Here is a 19058-nt window from a genome sequence, read left to right as displayed (position 1 = left end):
TATATTTTTAAAAGGCAATGGTGTAATTTGTCTGTATATTGACATTCAGTCATGCACAGAGTGCCCAAGATCATACTGTTATGTTATCTTATATTAAAGGGATATTCCACCATTTTTGTAAATAAGCTCCATGGGTGCAGCGATATCACACACTACTACTACATGTACTTGTTGCCTATGGGGACTTTTTTCAGATATCACTGCGCCCACCGTACGTTTGCAACTTCCCTTGATTATTACGCCAGATGAGAGTGTAGTTCCATGTCAAATCAGCCTAGAAAAACGCCAGGTTTCGCTTTCAGTTGATCTTACTTTGAACTTTCTATCCTGAGAGGAGAAATGTTTTAAATGGGAAAATGATTGGAAATCTTAGTCACTTTTAAGCATGATGCTAGCAGGCGAGAAGCTAATGGTCTATCTGATTCAATGATCTATGCTAGGCTGAAGCTAAAAGTTGTATCGCCAGACTCACAGAATGGCTAGATGAATGGGGAAAAGGTAAATATCGATTGTTTTGCTTGAGGGGAGGTGGAAAATGAGTTTATTTCCAAAAATGACGGAATATCCCTTTAACAAGAGAGAAAGATGACATAATCCAGCTCCCATTATTACCACAAGAGAGCAGGCTGTGTCACAGCAGACTCATCTAGTGTCAGTAAGGATTTCAAAGATGATGACTTTAAGGTATAAAATATTAGTTTTAAACAATGATTATGGTTAGCAACAGATTGTTGGTGTTTGTGTTATGTAAAACAGTTCAACGTGAACTGTATGGTCAAATATATATGACATGTATTACATTTTGCATGCTAAACAGCTCGGGTTGGTCCAGCCTCTCATAATACCACTTTGTGCAATACTGACCACTTTGTAGGAGACAATAATGAGTCTGTGGGGGAAAAAAGGAAGTGAAGTAAGGCCATTAGCACACACAATTATTCCTAACTACAGTTTTAGAGTGTTGGGTTACAAATACATCCCAAATAATCTGAGCAATTCTGTAGATACAGTGCCTATAGAAAGTCATCATACCCTTTTGAAATAGTTACTTTTTTGTCTTACAGCTTGAAATCAAAACCCATTTTAAAAACAATCTTTTCCAGTTTTATTTACAAATTTAGCTGTACAACATCAAAATGATGAAAAAAGAGTCAACCGTTCTGAAATTTTTCTATAGGATTTAAGTCAGGGCTCTGACTTTGCCACTCAAGGATATTCACCATCCTATACTTAAGCCACTGCTTTGTTCTTTTGGCAGTATGTTTAGGATCATTGTTGTGTTGGAAGGCGAATGACCTGCCCATCTTCAGCTGTCTAGCAGAGGGACACAGGTTTTCCTCAAGAATTTGGGTGTACTTGGCAGCATCCATTTTCCCTTCTATCCTGACCAATTGCCCAGTCCCTACTGAAGAGAAACATCCCCACAACATAATGTTGCCCCAACCATGCTTCACACTAGGTAAGGTGTGTGCCCTGACTTAAATCCTATAGAAAATCTGTGGATTGACTTGAAGAGAGCAGTCCATCGCCGTTCCCTACGGAATTTGACTGAATTTTAACAATTCTGCATGGAAGATTGGGCAAATATTCCCCAATCTAGGTGTGCAAAGCTATAATAGAGACATATCCAGACAGATTGAGGGCTGTAATGAAAGCAAAAGGAAGCTCTACAAAGTATTAAGTCAGGGGTATGAAGACGTTTCCAACCCTGTTATTCTAGTTAGGGATGTCACGAGAACCGATACTTGCGATACCACTCGATTCTAAAATGAAAAAACACCGGCGATGCCTATTTTTTTGAAGCACCGTAAGCACCGACGCCAGCATAAGCATCGGTGCTGCGACTCTTCCGGAACTGATGGGGGCAATACAGTGTTTCCCACACATAGACTAATTTGTGGTGATGCGCCACAGATTCAGCACCGGCCGCCACATATTGCATTTCGTTACTTTTTTTATTTACTTATCTATTTTTTAAACACGCAACATTCGTTAAGATGAATTTCCTTTCCCTGCTCGCCTCTCTGTCACTCACACGTCTGTCTCTCATGCACACACATATGCACTCTCACACACACACAGCCTCTCCCCTCCGTGCACACAGCTTCTGTCTCCATGAAAACCAACCAGATCATTCCTGGAAGCGTGGTCCTACTGATGCACCTGACGCTGCCCGGGTGGAAGCATTTAGTTCTTCCGTAACTTTTGTAGATTATACGTGCAACTTTACCAAACAGTACAAATAAAGTAAAAGTAAACTTGTTCTCCTTGGCCCGCTCTCGTACGTGCTCAATGGACACCCGCCCACGACATGCACATTTAATCCAAATAAAACATTCACAATCTAGAACGCAATGACGCACAGAAGACGACTAGCTAAATTGCTGTTTAAAATCCGGTTAGCATCATTAGCTAGTCTATGCTGCAGACATTAAAACTCTTGCATTCAAGTTGACTGACCATCTCAATACCAATAGAGCTCCCCAGTCCCGCCCCTCCTCCGAGAGAGGTGCTTGTCCGGAAGTAAAATTCTCATTCATTTCTCCCATTGACTTCTGGAAAAATTCGGATATAAAAAGTTTTAGACCATGTCTTAGGCTAACCAGCTACGATGTGACTCATAAGCATATAACTTATAATTTCGAGTGAAAAAATGAACAGAAAATGTAAAAAAAGCGAAAGGTACAAGACTGTGTACATATCTTAAATTCCGAGATAGAGAACTCAAATCCCAGGATGCTTTGCAAACGTACACACATTTCCAACATTTGCAGCCTAACGATACTTTAACATGGTTCCATATTAATCTGAGAAAAGAAGATGATTACTTCCTACCGTTTCCATTGAGTAAATTCAACCTTCAAGATGAGAAAACCGTTATTTTTCGGAAGACCACACATCGGTCCTGATCAGCCCTGCAGCCATTTTAAAGGGATATTCCGCCATTTTTGGAAATACGCTCATTTTCCACCTCCCCTTGAGCAAAATAATAGATATTTACCTTGTTCCCGTTCATCCAGCCATTCTGTGAGTCTGGTGATACAACTTTTAGCTTCAGCCTAGCATAGATCATTGAATTGGATTAGACCATTAGCTTTTCGCCTGCTAGCTTCATGTTTAAAAGTGACTTAAGATTTCTGGTAATTTTCTCATTTAAAACGTGTCTCCTCTCAAGCTAGAAAGTGCAATAAGACCAACTGAAAATGAAACCTGGCGTTTTTCTAGGCTGATTTGACATGAAACTACACTCTCATCTGGCGTAATAATCAAGGCAACTTGCACACTACTGGCACTACTACTGCTTGTTGTCTATGGGGACTATTTTCAGATGCTGCGTACGATATCACTGCGCCTATGGTACGTTTGCAAGTTGCCTCGATTATTACGCCAGATGAGAGTGTAGTTCCATGTCAAATCAGCCTAGAAAAACGGCAGGTTTCATTTTCAGTTGGTCTTATTGCACTTTCTAACTTGACAGGAGACACGTTTTAAATGGGAAAATTACCAGAAATCTTAGTCACTTTTAAACATGAAGCTAGCAGGCGAGAAGCTAATGGTCTAATCCGATTCAATGATCTATGCTAGGCTGAAGCTAAAAGTTGTATCGCCAGACTCACAGAATGGCTGGATGAACGAGAACAAGGTAAATATCGATTGTTTTGCTCGAGGGGAGGTGGAAAATGAGCGTATTTCCAAAAATGGCGGAATATCCCTTTAAGTTTTGAAGTTCCAGCGAGACGAAGCTGGACGATAGGTGCGGGAAAAGCTGAGTACAGTTTGTTTGGCATTGCCATGGCAACGGCGATCTCTACCAATCAAAGGCTCTGCTTTCACCAGTTTTACACGTTAGGGTGTCGGGTAGTGTAGTACTCTCTCGTTAAATCGTGAATAAAGCATTGTTTTCTCAAAACAAGGTTGATGCCCCCATTAACTTTTGACATCTATATGAGCCGGTATAATCGCTTAGTCACATCGTAGCTGGTTTTAAGTCTACCATGGACGGTTACGATGTTATGGCTTATTCTCCAATTGTCAATGGAGAAATTGTATTGGATTTTTACTTCCGGACAAGGCTGTGGGCGGGACTGGGGAGCTCTATGTTTTTCAACTCCAAGACTTAAAAGGTTCTGTCCCAAGGAGAAAAAGTAGCTTACCTTGAAACTTAAACACATGTGGGGAAACTGAACAGTCCAACCAGTAGCCTAGAGTATGATAAGCTTAGCCTGCTACTTTGTTTACAAAATGTTGAGGCTTCAACCAGACAGCTGAATTTAAGAGGTGGAGTTGTAATATGAATAATAGGCTATAACCTGCATAAAGTTTGCTGCTAATGAAGATCAGAAATGTCATATAGAATGTATAAATAGTTACAGAATGTGTGTGTGTTTCAAATAAAGACTTTACACCTTGTAAAAAAAAATCATTCACATGAAAGCAGAGGGATAAAAAGGCGATGCAAGTTGTTGGTTTTTATACAATCCATTAGAAAAGTGATTTAATTAATTATGTGTAAACCTATGTGATATGCTCGCAATTGGATACTGTATTCTGTTATGCTCTGTATGTTATAGAAATTATATTTCAGTATTCTGCAAATATTTCAATAAAGAAATTCATTAAGTACATGGAATTTTAGAAAATCCTTTTTTTAACGATAGTATCGAATTTGGCATCGAGAATCGTGTAATTTTACTGGTATTGGCACCGACTACTGATTTTTTGGTATCGTGACACCCCTAATTCTAGTTTTTAATTTTTTTATTAATTTTCAGAACTGTTGACTTTTTTTTCATTATTTTGATGTTGTACAGCTAAATTTGTGAATAAAACTGAAAAAGATTGTATTTAAAATGGGTTTTGATTTCAGGCTGTAAGACAAAAAAAGTAACTATTTCAAAAGGTATGATGACTTTCTATAGGCACTGTAGGACCAAGAAGTAGCTCAGAGGCAAGCCCATCCATTAGCATGAATCAGCTATCAGTTAGATCAAAAGCTGGGGCACCTTAATGTAAACACACAAATTCCTCAACTAAGTTAATTGTAACATGTAAAGTATATTATGAGTGGGACAGAATAGTGTATAGACTAGCATCAAATATGGATAGTAAAGCATGCAACTGCTCTAAATGGATAACTAAACTGACCAAATCAATCTGACACAGGCCTACACTGTACTACTCATGATCTCATGGTGGTACCTAGCGAATTAATTCAGGGTAGACACAAAAACTGGCAGAAAATGGCATACAGTGCAAAACGTACACTTTCGTACACAGAGTATGTATAGGCTAATATGTGCATATTTTAGGGGTATATTCTGCCTAGCCTAGACCCTCCCTTCCTATGGTTGCTTGGGAAGAGCAACTAAAGAGATAGAACAGGCCAGGGCTTTGTGTTTTTATTTTTCAATTGACTTTTTCTAAATGAGGACAAAGTGGTCAAACACTATCTTTAGATTCACGTAGAAGGTGTACATCCAAAGAGTGCAGACAGCAGACGACAGACCGTAATATGTTTATTCACTGAGCCTGTGCTCCTGGCAGACGCAAAGTCAGCGATTCACTCGTGCATTAAAGTATAAATGACTTTCACACTAAGGACACGGTAACATATTTCACCGGTCAGGGAGAAAGATAGGCCTAACTTCTCTTCCCCACCGTGACACACAGAGGTGGCGCTTAAAGGCCTGATATACTATATATAGTCCTGTGTCTGTCCAGCACATGCGGTGCATGACGAGAATCGCATCATCAACACAGCATGCAGGGGGTGTTGTGTGCCCCCCCAAAATTAGGACCGTGTATCAATTAGCGCAAAAAAACGCACCACTTCCTTTAACTGACTGGCGTACTTGTAATGTTGTCATCGTCCGTGCTGCTTTAGTGAGACACCTGAAACTTGGACTCCATGGAGGGAGGGAGGGGGGGGGGGGGGCTGTTGAAGCTGTTGGGGTAACAGTTAGCGCTCCAGCTGCAAACACCGATACACACAGAGCTAAATCACTGAAGCTCTGTTGTTGCCAGAGAGATGGCATCGGCATCAGATCATCATTTTGCTGGGACAGCATCTTCAGACCTGCAAACTTGTCGCTTTTCGGCGACAATCGCCGTTTTCTTGGTCAATTGGGTCATTCATGTGAATCGCGCAAAACCGGAGAGTTTTTATTTGGGGAGGGGGGGGGGGGGGGGGGGGGGTGAAGGCTGCCCTCAATCTATATGCAATGCGGGCTAGAATTGCGAAACATTATTGGCTAATTCTTGTAATTTACACTTCTCTGGGCCAATCGGAGTCTAATTAGCACTTGCTTCGGAATCTTGAACACAGCGCCAAGTTGACGTTTGGATAAGACGCCTGGCTACTGCGCGACTCATTTTTGTCAGGGACGACACCGCGTCGGGTTCACAAATATGAACGTAGAGGTAAAATGGCCCCTTCTAAGTGCATTTATTTCTTGAACCGAACGCCGTGGAGTCCATTATCCCACTTATTCCACTTACCAGTTTTGTTTTGTGTTAATTTCCTGTTATGGTGTAAACGTTTTCAGAGACGGTGTAACAATCTTTGGTTTAAATCGCTAAAAATATGTTGTCTTGTTAGTAGAACTAGGCTACTACTTTCCACCACATATCAACTAATTTCTAAACTTGCAATACAAACTGCCGTTGCTAGTTCTAAATGGATGATTGCTATGGCCAAAAGCCAGTCAGTTCTATCTCTTTTTTATGAACCATTAGCTTTGAAACATCGCTATTTTAATTGCCCTATATGCCATCCAACTAGCTAAAATCAACCACCGTCATGTGCGACAATGTTATGTTCTGAACGTCTACAGCTTGGACGCAACGTGACAGTTCATTTAAACTTCACACCGAGTTTGCCAAATTAATAGGCTATTCCAGTGTGATACGGCCAACAAATTGGATCTAGGTCATAGGTGTGCAAATAACGTTTAATGCACCCTCTGTAGAACGCAGGACGCGCATTGATTTGCATTGAGCTCGATGAGCATCAAACAGACTAGGCTAACTGGAAAAAACACCATGCAATATCTAGCTATGGTGAAGAAGAGTATGTGATGATGTGGGGCTATTTTATTTCCTAAGGCCAAGGGGATAGAACTTTATCAGGATGCATAGTATCCTGGATCCATGAAATAGCTGGCCTTTAAAAATAGAAACATAGGCATATAAAAAAAATCCTCCTGCACCTATGGGAATTGACATAGGGGTCAAAACAGGCCTAGCCTACTTACTGTATGCCCCCTGTATTTCAGTAAGAAAATGTATTCATTTACGATACGTTACGATACGATCAAAATCCTTGATTTTTACTCATTTTTTTACAGTTTTTGCCTATTTCTTACACACGTTTTGCAGCATTTGGCTCATTATGTCAAAACTCTACACACAGCTACATAAGACATAGCACTTGGGGATAAACAACTCACATCTATGCCAAAATGAAACACTGCAATCAAAACATAACACTCCTTTCTAAAAACGAAATTCTTGCAACAAAACTAAACACACAAGCACTATTTAAATTATCCTACATATCACCAGTAACACACTGATGTGCTTTACATGAAACACTGCTGTCTTTGTATTTTTTTAAAAATCTTTTTTGGTCATTTTCTCAGACCTCGTCTTCTGTAAAACTCAAAAGTTGTAATCAATCAAGAGTTTTTACCAAAAAAAACATTCTTACAGAAATAAAGAGAAATAGAAACATCAAATATAGCAACAAAACAAAAGGAAAAAAACAATTACTGGATCATTTGCGAATGAAAAAAACAACATACATATTTGTTTTGTGTGTGTGTGTGTGTGTGTGTGTGTGTGTGTGTATGTCTGTGAGTGTGTATGTGCGTGTGAGTGTGTATATAGTATGTGCACGTTACTGTAGTGTGTATGTGGTGGGGGGGGGGGGGGGTGGATCCCCAATGTCTTCACAGGAACTTTCCACCGCCATGCAGAAAATACTGTAATTCCTCAATTGCATTTAGAAATGGGCTGTAAGGGGGCAAGTATACAACTTTTGATATATGAAATTGATATGGTTGTTGAACCAATCTCAGACCAGAGCAGCCCTGATGTCATCTGAGACACATCTCTGCACTGGTCCTTGTCTTTGTCCTTGTCCTCTTCCACGTCCGACAGCTCTCTCTCCTTGTCCCCCTATACTTCTACTCTCATTGGGTGCCTCTCATTTGGTCTTTTATACACCCTCCCTTCCTTCCTCGATCCTCGTCCTCACTGATCTAGATAAAGAATGCTGGGGTGACAACAATGGGATAGTCTATCCAGTGCTAGTTATAGATCAGTGGGAACGCCCCTCGAGGATCAAGCATCAAGGATCGAGGAGAGATGTTGAGAGGCACCCATAGTTCTCAAAATGGCTTACCTGAGGCCTATTTGTAGTGCTAAGGTTCAGACCGATTGGTGTTATGTTTTCTGTGCACGTGTTTTCAGGTGTATAAGTAAGTGCTTGCAATTGCCAGATGAGTTTAGCATTTTGAGCAAAGTGTTTTCCCAATGATACCAGGGGATTTTGTTTTTGCACAAAGTGTTTAATATAAGAAAAAGTGTGTAGTGTTTCGCAAAAAGTGTTTTGCAGAAAGAAAATGTGTGTAGTGTTTCGCAAAAAGTGTTTTGCAGAATTGCAAACAATGTGCAAAGCAGAGAATGTGTTTAAGCTATGGTTACACGGTGTGTAAAGTATAATACAAGAACTTTAGGTATTGATGCTTTGGTGTAAGCATTTGATTTTAGTGTGTAAGCAATAGGCAAAAACTGTAATTAAGGCATGACGATTATTTTCTATTCCTCTTTTTAGTCAAGCATGGGTTCAAATACTCTCCCCTGTGTGTGTGTGTGTGTGTGTGTGTGTGTGTGTGTGTGCTTGTGTTTACATACATCATACATGTATATGTGTTATATATAATAATATATATAGTAATAACAAAACGAGCAGTTTTCTTTATATGCGTATATAATACTACCCCCCCCCCCCGTCGTCGGACACTGTCACCTTTTTTACGCTGAGGGGTTTGCAGGTCTGCATCTTATTCAAGACCTCTTTGGTGCAGTCAGGGTCAGTTGTCAAGTTTACATTATTTAATACCAGAATGTATAACTTTTGTTACATTTCTTTAATGTGTCATTACATAGCAATTTGATGGCATAATGTGACGAACAAGCCATCACATCGACTGAATTGTACAAGCTTATGGTGCATTGTCATGATATATCAAATATAACACAGGGCAGGACTTCTGTCTTTCAACTAGCCTGTCTAGCTATCACTAAATGTATCACAGGCATATGTAAAAGGGGGAGGGGGGGGGGGGGGGGGGGGGGGGTTGATGCCTTGAAGTGAAAATCAAGTTTCTTACCTTGTTAACATGTCTGTCAGCCTGGCTAACGCCAGACCTCATGTCGAATGAAATCACGCACAAGGTAACACGGTATACTCAGGCCACATGTCTGTATGATGTCTGCTATATTTTTCTAGACCTAAGAATGGCAAGGCTAGGAATCAATGGTTGATCAATCACAGCCTCAGTATGCAAATTCAAATGGCTATCCTTTCTGATTGTCTTAAGAGTACTGCCCCAATCTGGACTACTTGGGGGTAGGAGAATTGTTCATAATTATTCAATTTTTAAACATACGAAGAGCTCTTTTCCAAAACGCTATAAATCCATTTTTGAAAATATAAAAAAAAAGTCATGTTATTTAATTGTGTATTTCAGGTAATATCAATAAAAATGCAGTTGTTTTGTTTTTATTGAGTAAATATAAATCAACTGAACATAACCCAATACAGTTTCACTGAGATTACTCGAAAAACAAAATAAAAAAAAAAGATTTATGAAAATTTATTAAAATGGTGGATATAGCGTTTTGGAAAAGAACTCATCTCGCTGAGACAAGTCTGGCCCCAATCTGGTAAATATTGTCTCAGCTGCTATCTGGGATGAGATCTTTAGCACACTCACTATGTATGAGAGGTGGTGACTGGCTGGGAAGCCAGGGCAACTGAATGATTCCATTTCCTATTGTCTGAGACTTAATGTGATTTCTGAGAGCAACTTTGTGGTTTTCGAGATGACTTAAACTCATTTCAGTCCGGGTGTGGTAGTAAACAGACCCTGGTGTAGAAACCATGCATAAAACAGACTGCACTGATATTATTTTTCATGCTGTCATTGGCATTATAAGACATCTGCCGAGCCATATGAGTAAGTGATGTAAAAAAGTAGAGATGGTATCTGTTGTTGACTCTGCTATGTCACTGATCTTTTTTTTAATCTGTGCAACCCCTACTCTTAACCACTGGCAATAGACCTCTTGCACCAGCTAGGAGTGTGTGCGTGTGTGTGTTTGTTTGTGGAGACTGCTATTCAGCCAGTGCTGAAACTGCTACCTTAACCCTCTTCATGTATAATAAGCCCATAGCAACTGCAGCTAAGGGTCCATATGGAATTAGCTGTTCCATTCTTGTTTGCTGGCTAATCTCCAAATCCCTTCTCAATGCATTGAGATGAGGAACCTCGTCAACCTCTTAGATTGGATTGACAGAGATATACATGCTGAGCTCATCTGCAGGGGCACGGCAGAAGTCATTATCATCCCCTCAAGCAAGTTCAACAATGAAACGCTTTTGTGCTAAGCCTACGAATCTATCCTCAGCACATCAGTCAATCGTCAGGTATCCCTCTTCTTACGCACCCCACCTCTCCACACACACTCACGCTCACACACAACACCACACACACACACACACACACACACACAATGTTTTGAGGGCAGTCATTTTGAATAAAACCTTGAAGAATGTGAATGCAAAAAAATAGACTAGCAGTGATGTTAAGTGTGTAGCCAAGTAAAGGAAGACAATGCTACAGAGCAATAGTTGTGCACCCCAAACCTCCACTATTCCACTATAAGTCAAGTGTGAACATGAGACCAAAGTCAAATACAAGTCTGAACATGAGACCAAAGTCAAATACAAGTGTGAACATGTGTGAACATGAGACCATGATGACAAGTCCAATACAGTGGTGTGCACTGAGGCCACATTCCCGTGGTGCCTTTACCTTTCTGCCTCTTTGGCCTTTGAGCCCATGGTGTGCTAATACCCCACAATCCTCATATCCGTGCACAGGCAGTGCTACCAACAGAGACCCAAGGAAACAGCTTAACTGACTGACTGAAAGTTGTATTCGTGTGCATATATATAGTACTTGTAAAGACTTAGTTGTTGTGTTTTAAGATGTCCAGATGTTTTGCTTTCAGTATTACTTTCTCACACATTTTGAACATAATGGAACTATACATTTGACATGACATTTCTAAAGACAAGGATATGATACAACAAAAATAAACTGATTTGATTATGAAATATTCTACTTAAAGGGATAATCCGGAGTGAAATGCACTTTAGATCGATTTTTCGGACTATTGGGAGTACATACGTTGAGTTGACACCAAAATCATGTCATTCGGATGTATTTTGAGAAAGTTCGAGCTCACCGTTTTTAGCCAAAACTCGTTAGCCTGGAGGTGACTCGGGCATGTCATTTCGCCGCTACAAAACGCTATTTTTATACCTCTTCTACTGTTCCAAACAACACTACACTTACGTGGTAGTGAGTAGAGGGTCCCTAAAGCCAAACCGAAGTATCCCCACGTCTTTATGTGGTCGGATAGAGAGTCCAAAACGAATTTAATCGAGTCAGTACCTTTCCGGAAATGTCGCTGTTGCAGCTGCCAACGCTATAACAACACTTTATTAACATTTCCGGAAAGGTACGGACTTTCTCAAAATACATCCGAATGACATGATTTTGGTGTCAACTCAACGTATTTACTCCCAATAGTCCGAAAAATTGATCTAAAGTGCATTTCACTCCGGATTATCCCTTTAAATTCAATCATTATTAGTTTGCCTTTATTTATCGGCACTGTTGTTTTGTTGTTTTTGTTTTGCAATAGCTTTTGAATCCTCACTGCATTAGAGTGCACTTCAGGACCACGGACAGCTCCTAATATAATTAGCACCCTCTCTCAAGTTAATGGCGTGCTGTAATTGCACATCTGGGTCTACTGACTCTACAATGGACATACTGTAAATGATCATTTACCAGAAAGCTTTGCAACTTCTCAATGAACTTTATCAATTGTAACTGTCAACATACGTAGACATATTTCTCCTTTTTTATTTTAAGAAAATGACAAGACCAGGTTGCAAAAACCCTTTGTTTTTGTGTTCTGTTTTGCTCTCACATTAATGTCGTATTGCTCTCCTACGATAATTATCCATTAGCTTAATGCTGCTGAATACGTTCCCGCGCTCATTTATGTAGACGAAGCAGTCAGGGGAGGGAGCTGACACTGGTTAGCCTATAAATTCCCTGACTAGCCCTCATTAGGTACACCGTCCGGTCAGATTGTATGTCAAGGATTACCGATGTAGAGAAGAGAGGCGTTATTGTGACATTGAGGTAAGTAATGTTCCCTTCCCCTATTAGAGTCCTCCCCATCTGATTTTAGTGTATGTTTAGTCACTCAATGAGAGACAATGTTAGCGTACACCATGCAGGATCTGTGCAATTTCACCCAAGACAGGCTACAGTTTCCTTTAGTTGACTAATGTCAATGGACATGTGCCACACGTGCAGAACATTCGCGCCTTTGTGTTTTTGGTTGACTGCTTCAATTACAGTAATAGAATAAATAGGTTTAAACTAGAATTAGAAGTGATCGCTTATTATAAAGATCATGAGTAAAGATAATTTTTAAAAATGGTTTAAAGTGTCGTCATCCTCGCACCATAGAGCATGTTATAGCGGGCTGCTCTGCAAGTGAAAGTTTAGTTTGAACTTTATTTTTCTTGAATCTATTGCTCACTGAATACAGTAGGTTCATTGATCGAATGGGCCATGTTGAAATGTTCCTTTCAAAGTCATTCATTTGTTTAGATTTCTTCAGTATTTACATATGTACATACAAAGTAGCCTACTTTAGGACTCAGCATGGTTATGTAATATGCTTCTCTTACAACCTTATTAGTGAAGTTTTGCCTCGAGGTGTGAGATGTATTTTATATTTAAATTTAGGACCAGCACAATTTCAATAATTTGGCATGATGGTTATTTTATGTTTATAAGAGAGTTCGAATTAAATCATTTTAAAGGTGACTCTTACATGGTTGTTTGTTACTGGGCAGGCTGATCTCCCTTGATCATCAGGCCAGTCCTGTTCACAGCAAATCAGTACTCAAACATGGTTGCTCTGTTTATTGACAGAGACCAGGGCCATTTTAAGAGTGTACAGAGTATTGGTAAAGACTTTCGCATATTGGATGAGCAACAGCATAAAGGCTAATCCCAGTGTAAGATTTAGTTGAGGGGAGATGGGAGTGATTTTGTAATCCCATTTACTGGGATTAGCAAATCATGCCTACTCCGCCCCTTTGTTCGTGCTCCAAGTGCGCAGACATACTGTAGCTGCACAAAAAACAAATGCATACACGCATGCATACACACACACACACACAATTATCATGTTCACTGACCACCGACCAAACTGAACAAAGAGTCTTGAGTTGGTCAGAATGTACTCTCAACGAATTACATAATGCATGTTTTCCTTTTCTCTGTAGAACTGTCCTTCAGGTCCAACACCATGACCAAGTAGGTGCTGTTATCTGATTAAATGTGCAGTACTAAAAGACTCAGTGTCACAAAATGCATTTGTATTTTGTACAACAGAACAAAAACATTTTGTAGAGGCATTTAGTTAAATCTCAACAGAGAATGTTCATGCTCATGCAAATAATCTGTAAACAAAAATAAAACATGAGTGAATGAAGGGGGAACTAACAGCCTTGTGCATGAAACAAAACGATCAATAAGAAAGTGCATGGTAACAGGAGGAGAAGAGAGAATGCATCTGCACAAGGTCAAATCGTGTAACCGTGCCAAGTAGCGCTAATTCCACAAATTGGCTTTTGTTGTCATAACAATCCCGGTTCACACTTTTCTGCTATACATAGATAAATACAATTACAATATGTGAATGCACACTGTGTCTACTTACTGTAATTTCATTAAACACATATTACAAGTACAGATAGCATTTTGTTTGTGTAAACAATGATTTGTTTATTGATTGATTGGTCATAATCAGTGTTCTTCCATTTATTTCCCAGGGTTTTCAAGAAAGCCAGTAGAAACGGGCAGGTAATTTCCCTCTGCACATTTCAGAGATGTACAGTCACCATCCATGCAATATTTAATTAATTATATGCAATATGTTCAGAAACTGGAGTGAGATATCATTTTTGTTTTGAACGCAATTGTGGTGATCACTCACAGTTTGACAGTTCAACATAAAAAGGAATAGAAGGGAATAAAACTTTGCATATAGATAAGCATATTGCGTTTTTACTAAACCCCTTGTCCTCCCTTTCAGCTTGTACTGTACTTGGGCAGCAGGGACTTTGTGGACCATGTAGATAGTGTTGACCCCATCGGTAAGTGTATGCCGTCCCTACCCATCCGATCATACAAGTGCACTTGCCTCAGTTCCTCATAACAAGATGCTGAATGTTGCTGTCAACATGACATTGTTAGTCAGTAGCTTACCGCAACAACATGAGCTATTTCAGTTCTATTTACTTGAATTCAGTAATTGGACCTTGTAGTTCCATAAAGAGTTACTGTGGTGTCACTTCCTTCTGTCTGTTTTTTTTTGTCATTACAGAGGGTGTTTTGAAGTTCCAACAGTCGGCTCTTGGGGGAAGGAAAGGTAGAATGCATACATACAGAATTTCCCATAAAATATGTGTTGTACTGCAGGCAGTGACTGCTGAATTAATTGAAAATAGCCTTCAACTGCCCACTCAGTTCGACCTGATTCATTATCATGTTTTGGCTCTGCCCTTGCAGTCTGGTTACAGATGACCTGTGCTTTCCGCTATGGCAGTGAAGATCTAGATGTGATTGGAATGTCCTTCAGAAAAGACATCTGGGTGCACACCATCCAGCTCTTCCCTCCTGCTGGCCACGACCCCACTCTCACCCCACTACTGGAAGCCCTGCTGAAGAAGGCTGGCGAGGAGGGACATCCCTTCACTATTGATGTACTTGGTGCCTTCTGTTCTCTCCCCCTCCCCACCTTTATCTTAGTCTTTTCCAGACTATTGTGTAGATCAAACTGACTACCCTGCAGACTGACCAAAAATGTTTTGGTTGTTAGGATCTGATCATCTTGATTTGCATGTACTGTAAAGCACAATTTAACAGAGCATGTATGCTTTGCTCCTCCTAGATTCCAACAAATCTGCCTTGCTCTGTCACCCTTCAGCCTGGAGAGGACGACAGAGGCAAGGTAAGAGAATCTGAGCATGACACCAACTCCAGATCCAATTAAGCATCAATGTATCACCATGCAACACAGGCCATGCATAATAGAGTTGGACACATAATGTACAGTATAACAACATTTTAAGATAATGAAAAAGAAATAGACGGTGGTGTGTTATACATAGCAACGGTCTGTTATACAAAATTAGACAATTTAGGCAATATCTTTGACATTACCCAGTAGAGGTTTTTTTACACTGTTTATCATCTTATCAGCATTCCATATCACATGGATGTTTGTGGTTTGTGTTGCCCATGTCCCCAGGCTTGTGGGGTAGACTTTGAGGTGAAAGCCTACATGGCCATGGAGGCTGATGATCCAGATGAACAAGTGGACAAGCAGTGAGTGACACTTGTTTTTATTATTTATTTATGTATTTGTTTGTTTATTTATTTATTTATTCATTTATGAGGATGGGCATAATAAAGCAAAATACTTAATAATATACAGTCATTTGGCATTAGCAACTAGCTAATTAAGTTCCTTAATTAGAACATGGTAGACATGTGAGGGAAAAGACACAACTGGTTACTTGGTTGTGATGTGGCCTACTCACCTTTTTTTAAGTCTAATTCTTCCCGCAACCTACTTCCATGATCCTTTACCAGGTTGCTAATACATCCCAGTTTTAATTCATGACAAGTGAAGGATTACAGATCACAAAGGAGAATGTTTACTAACTGACTGAACCTCTGTAGGGACACCTGCCGTCTGATCATTCGGAAGATCCAGTATGCTCCTAACCAGACAGGCCCTGGGCCCAAGCTGGCCATCATGAAGTGTTTCATGACCTCGGACAAGCCCGTCCATATGGAGCTATCTCTGGACAAGGAGGTACACTAACCGCAGGATCTAAACCATATGCCCTCTGCATTGTAATGGATGCATATGATCGAACATGTTCACTTACTTTCTTTTTTTACCTGTCAGGTCTATTATCATGGCAGCCCAATCCCTGTTAAAATAAAAGTCAGGAACGAAACCAACAAAGTCATAAACAAATTCAACATTTCTGGTAAGTGACTAACTGATTAACTGTGAGGAAAAGAATTGATAAGAAATAATAAGAGCTGGATTTCATCCAGTCAGTGACAGCAGATGTTTTTGTTATTATTTGATCTTCTCCCCTCCCTGAAAACGCTTAAGTTCAACACCACCAGCAATCGTATTTGAACAGCAACACATGGGAGTCTATTATATATCATCAGCATTACCTGCTGTTTGGCCAGACCTGCCATGGTGTTGCCAAATATTGCATGTAGATGCCATGACTAATCTCTTGGAATAAGAATAAATTGTCAGTTTCAACCCATGTAAAGAAATTACCTTAGGCCTTGGTCATAGAATCTGGGCAGCATTACGTATCATATCAAAACCCATTCTTCACCTTTTTCCTTACATTGAAAAAACATAATGATATATAACTTTTTTCCTGTAAATGGACTTAGAGCATATACACCGAACACAGCTCAGCTTATGTCTTAACGAACATTATACAGTATGTGTGGTATTAATGCCTATTCTACTTTCTTTTTTAGTGGACCAAACTACAGATGTGGTGCTGTATTCTGCAGATAAATATACCAAAAACATACTGACTAAAGAATTTTCGTAAGTTTTCATTCCGTTTGGTTATCTGACAGACAGTGGTATCTGTCTATTTTTTAGATTGATCTTTTCCTAATACCAAATCAATAAAATGCGCATTCCAGATTCCATATTCATATCATTCCACACTGAAGGGCTAGGTACAATGTACAATAAAGTTAACTTTAGGATGTAAAAATACACTGGGCTATGTTAGATAATGCTCAAGACTCTGCATCTAAGGGAATATAAAAGCATAGTGCCTTTAATGACGGTGTGATATCTCTGCGTGTCACAGGGAGACTGTAGAGGCTGGAGGGACATTTGAGAAGGCACTCTCCATCACTCCCCTGCTTGCCAATGCCAACAACAAGAGCAAGAAGGGCTTGGCCCTGGACGGCAAGCTGAAAGATGAGGACACAAACCTGGCCTCCACTACAGTGTGAGTACGACCGGGCACTCAGTCTTATCACTACAATGGCTACAGTTAATTTGATTACCTGTCGCATTGTGAACCTTCCCAAACCTTCCTTGGGTTGGGTCATTCATCCGGGCAGACATTTGGCCTCAGTCTTGACCTTTTGTCCTTTCTTAATCTCTCTGCGGGGGGACGTCCACTGGGATTCCACCTGTAATCCTTCTGAGGAACTCTACATGACCTGGAGCATGAGGAAATGATGTGTGGCAGTGGCATGCAGTGCCTTCTCGTGATTATGCATGCCTTGTATTTCTATAACTCTCGCTTTCTCTTAGCATCAGTGAAGGATGATTTATGGATATGTGTGTGTGTGTGTGTGTGTGTGTGTGTGTGTGTGTGTGTGTGTGTGTGTGTGTGTGTGTGTGTGTGTGTGTGTGTGTGTGTGTGTGTGTGTGTGTGTGTGGGCGGGCACATGCTGTGGGTCACTGTGTATCTTATTTGTGTTGGAGCATGCCTCATACAAGTAAATGGACGATTTCCCAGCCTTTGAACAAGTTGCATTTAAGGGGAGCTCTGGTTAAGTTCCTGTTTGCATATGTTTTTGGGGCTTTTGCCTTTATTTGGATTGGACAGTGACGTGTGACAGGAAAGCGAGTGACAGAGAGAGAAGGTGTGGGATTGGGAAATGACCACAGGTCCGATTCAAACCTGAATATGCCACTTGGTCTCCCACTTGCACAACATATTGGGTGATTTCTCATAAGCGCTCATAGCTTGTAGGAGGAACACACATAAGGAATGTTTTTTTTTACTTGATGTATGAAAGGGTTTATAAAAGTTAATTGTCTCGCTATCTTTCTTTCTCTCTCTTTTCTCTGTACATTTTCTTTCTTTTCACCAGAACAAGACCTGGCATGGAGAGGGACATCATGGGAATTCTGGTTTCCTACAAAATTAAGGTCAACTTGGTGTCTGGAGGCGGCGGGTAAGATTTCTAAGATCACCTCTGTCTGCCAAACTCTATCACTCAACTGTAGAAATCAATCTTATTTTCCAGCATAAAGAAACCCATGCTGAGATAGGGTCGGCTTTTCACAAGTTTAGCTGTGTGCAGTTCGATTGAGCCTATGACGAAACGATAACAGGTCAATTTCAGAATGTGCATCAAACTTGTTTGTGTTTGCTGAATTTGAATGAATGGTTGGGTTTGTCGAAATTATTTTTCCTAACATAAAAGCCTTACTTTTAGGTTTATACTGTAGCCTATGGTCCAAACCAACATGCCATTAAACTATGGAATAACATAATAACATTACTGTGTCTCCATTATAGCTTTCTAGGAGGACTAACAGCCAGGTGAGTTTTTGTTTTCTTTGTGTAATCAAATTACATTTTAGCTTTTCAAATTGTGTTTCAATTTAATTGTTAGAATAGTTGCTATATTAATTGTTTCAATAGTTTATCTATGTCATCTTAAGTGGTGTGTTTAGCTCTTACTGTCTTCTCTCTCTCTTTTTTTCCTAGTGAGGTGACAGGAGAAGTACCGTTAATTTTAATGCACCCCAAACCAAAAGGTCAGTATCTTGTACAACACCTGATAGCAAAATATGTACTTTAG

The 19058-nt window shown here is 40.0% G+C and overlaps 1 protein-coding gene across 1 annotated transcript; it reads left to right on the top strand.

Annotated features, from left to right (window-relative positions):
- The first annotated feature begins 13290 nt into the window (after positions 1-13290).
- On the top strand, positions 13291-19058 carry LOC134080898 (arrestin-C-like). Its single transcript, XM_062537512.1, has 14 exons — positions 13291-13348; positions 14197-14249; positions 14482-14542; positions 14773-14817; positions 14958-15151; positions 15340-15399; positions 15700-15776; positions 16134-16269; positions 16366-16450; positions 16974-17046; positions 17321-17464; positions 18342-18425; positions 18773-18796; positions 18965-19058. Exons 1-14 carry the CDS (start codon positions 13291-13293, stop codon positions 19056-19058), a joined length of 1188 nt encoding a protein of 395 aa, XP_062393496.1.

This window comes from Sardina pilchardus, chromosome 5 (genome assembly GCF_963854185.1).
Source record: "Sardina pilchardus chromosome 5, fSarPil1.1, whole genome shotgun sequence".
Classification (NCBI taxonomy): domain Eukaryota; kingdom Metazoa; phylum Chordata; class Actinopteri; order Clupeiformes; family Clupeidae; genus Sardina; species Sardina pilchardus.
The sequence above is the reverse complement of the archived record's forward strand: the minus strand, read 5'-3'. Positions and strand labels throughout refer to the sequence as shown.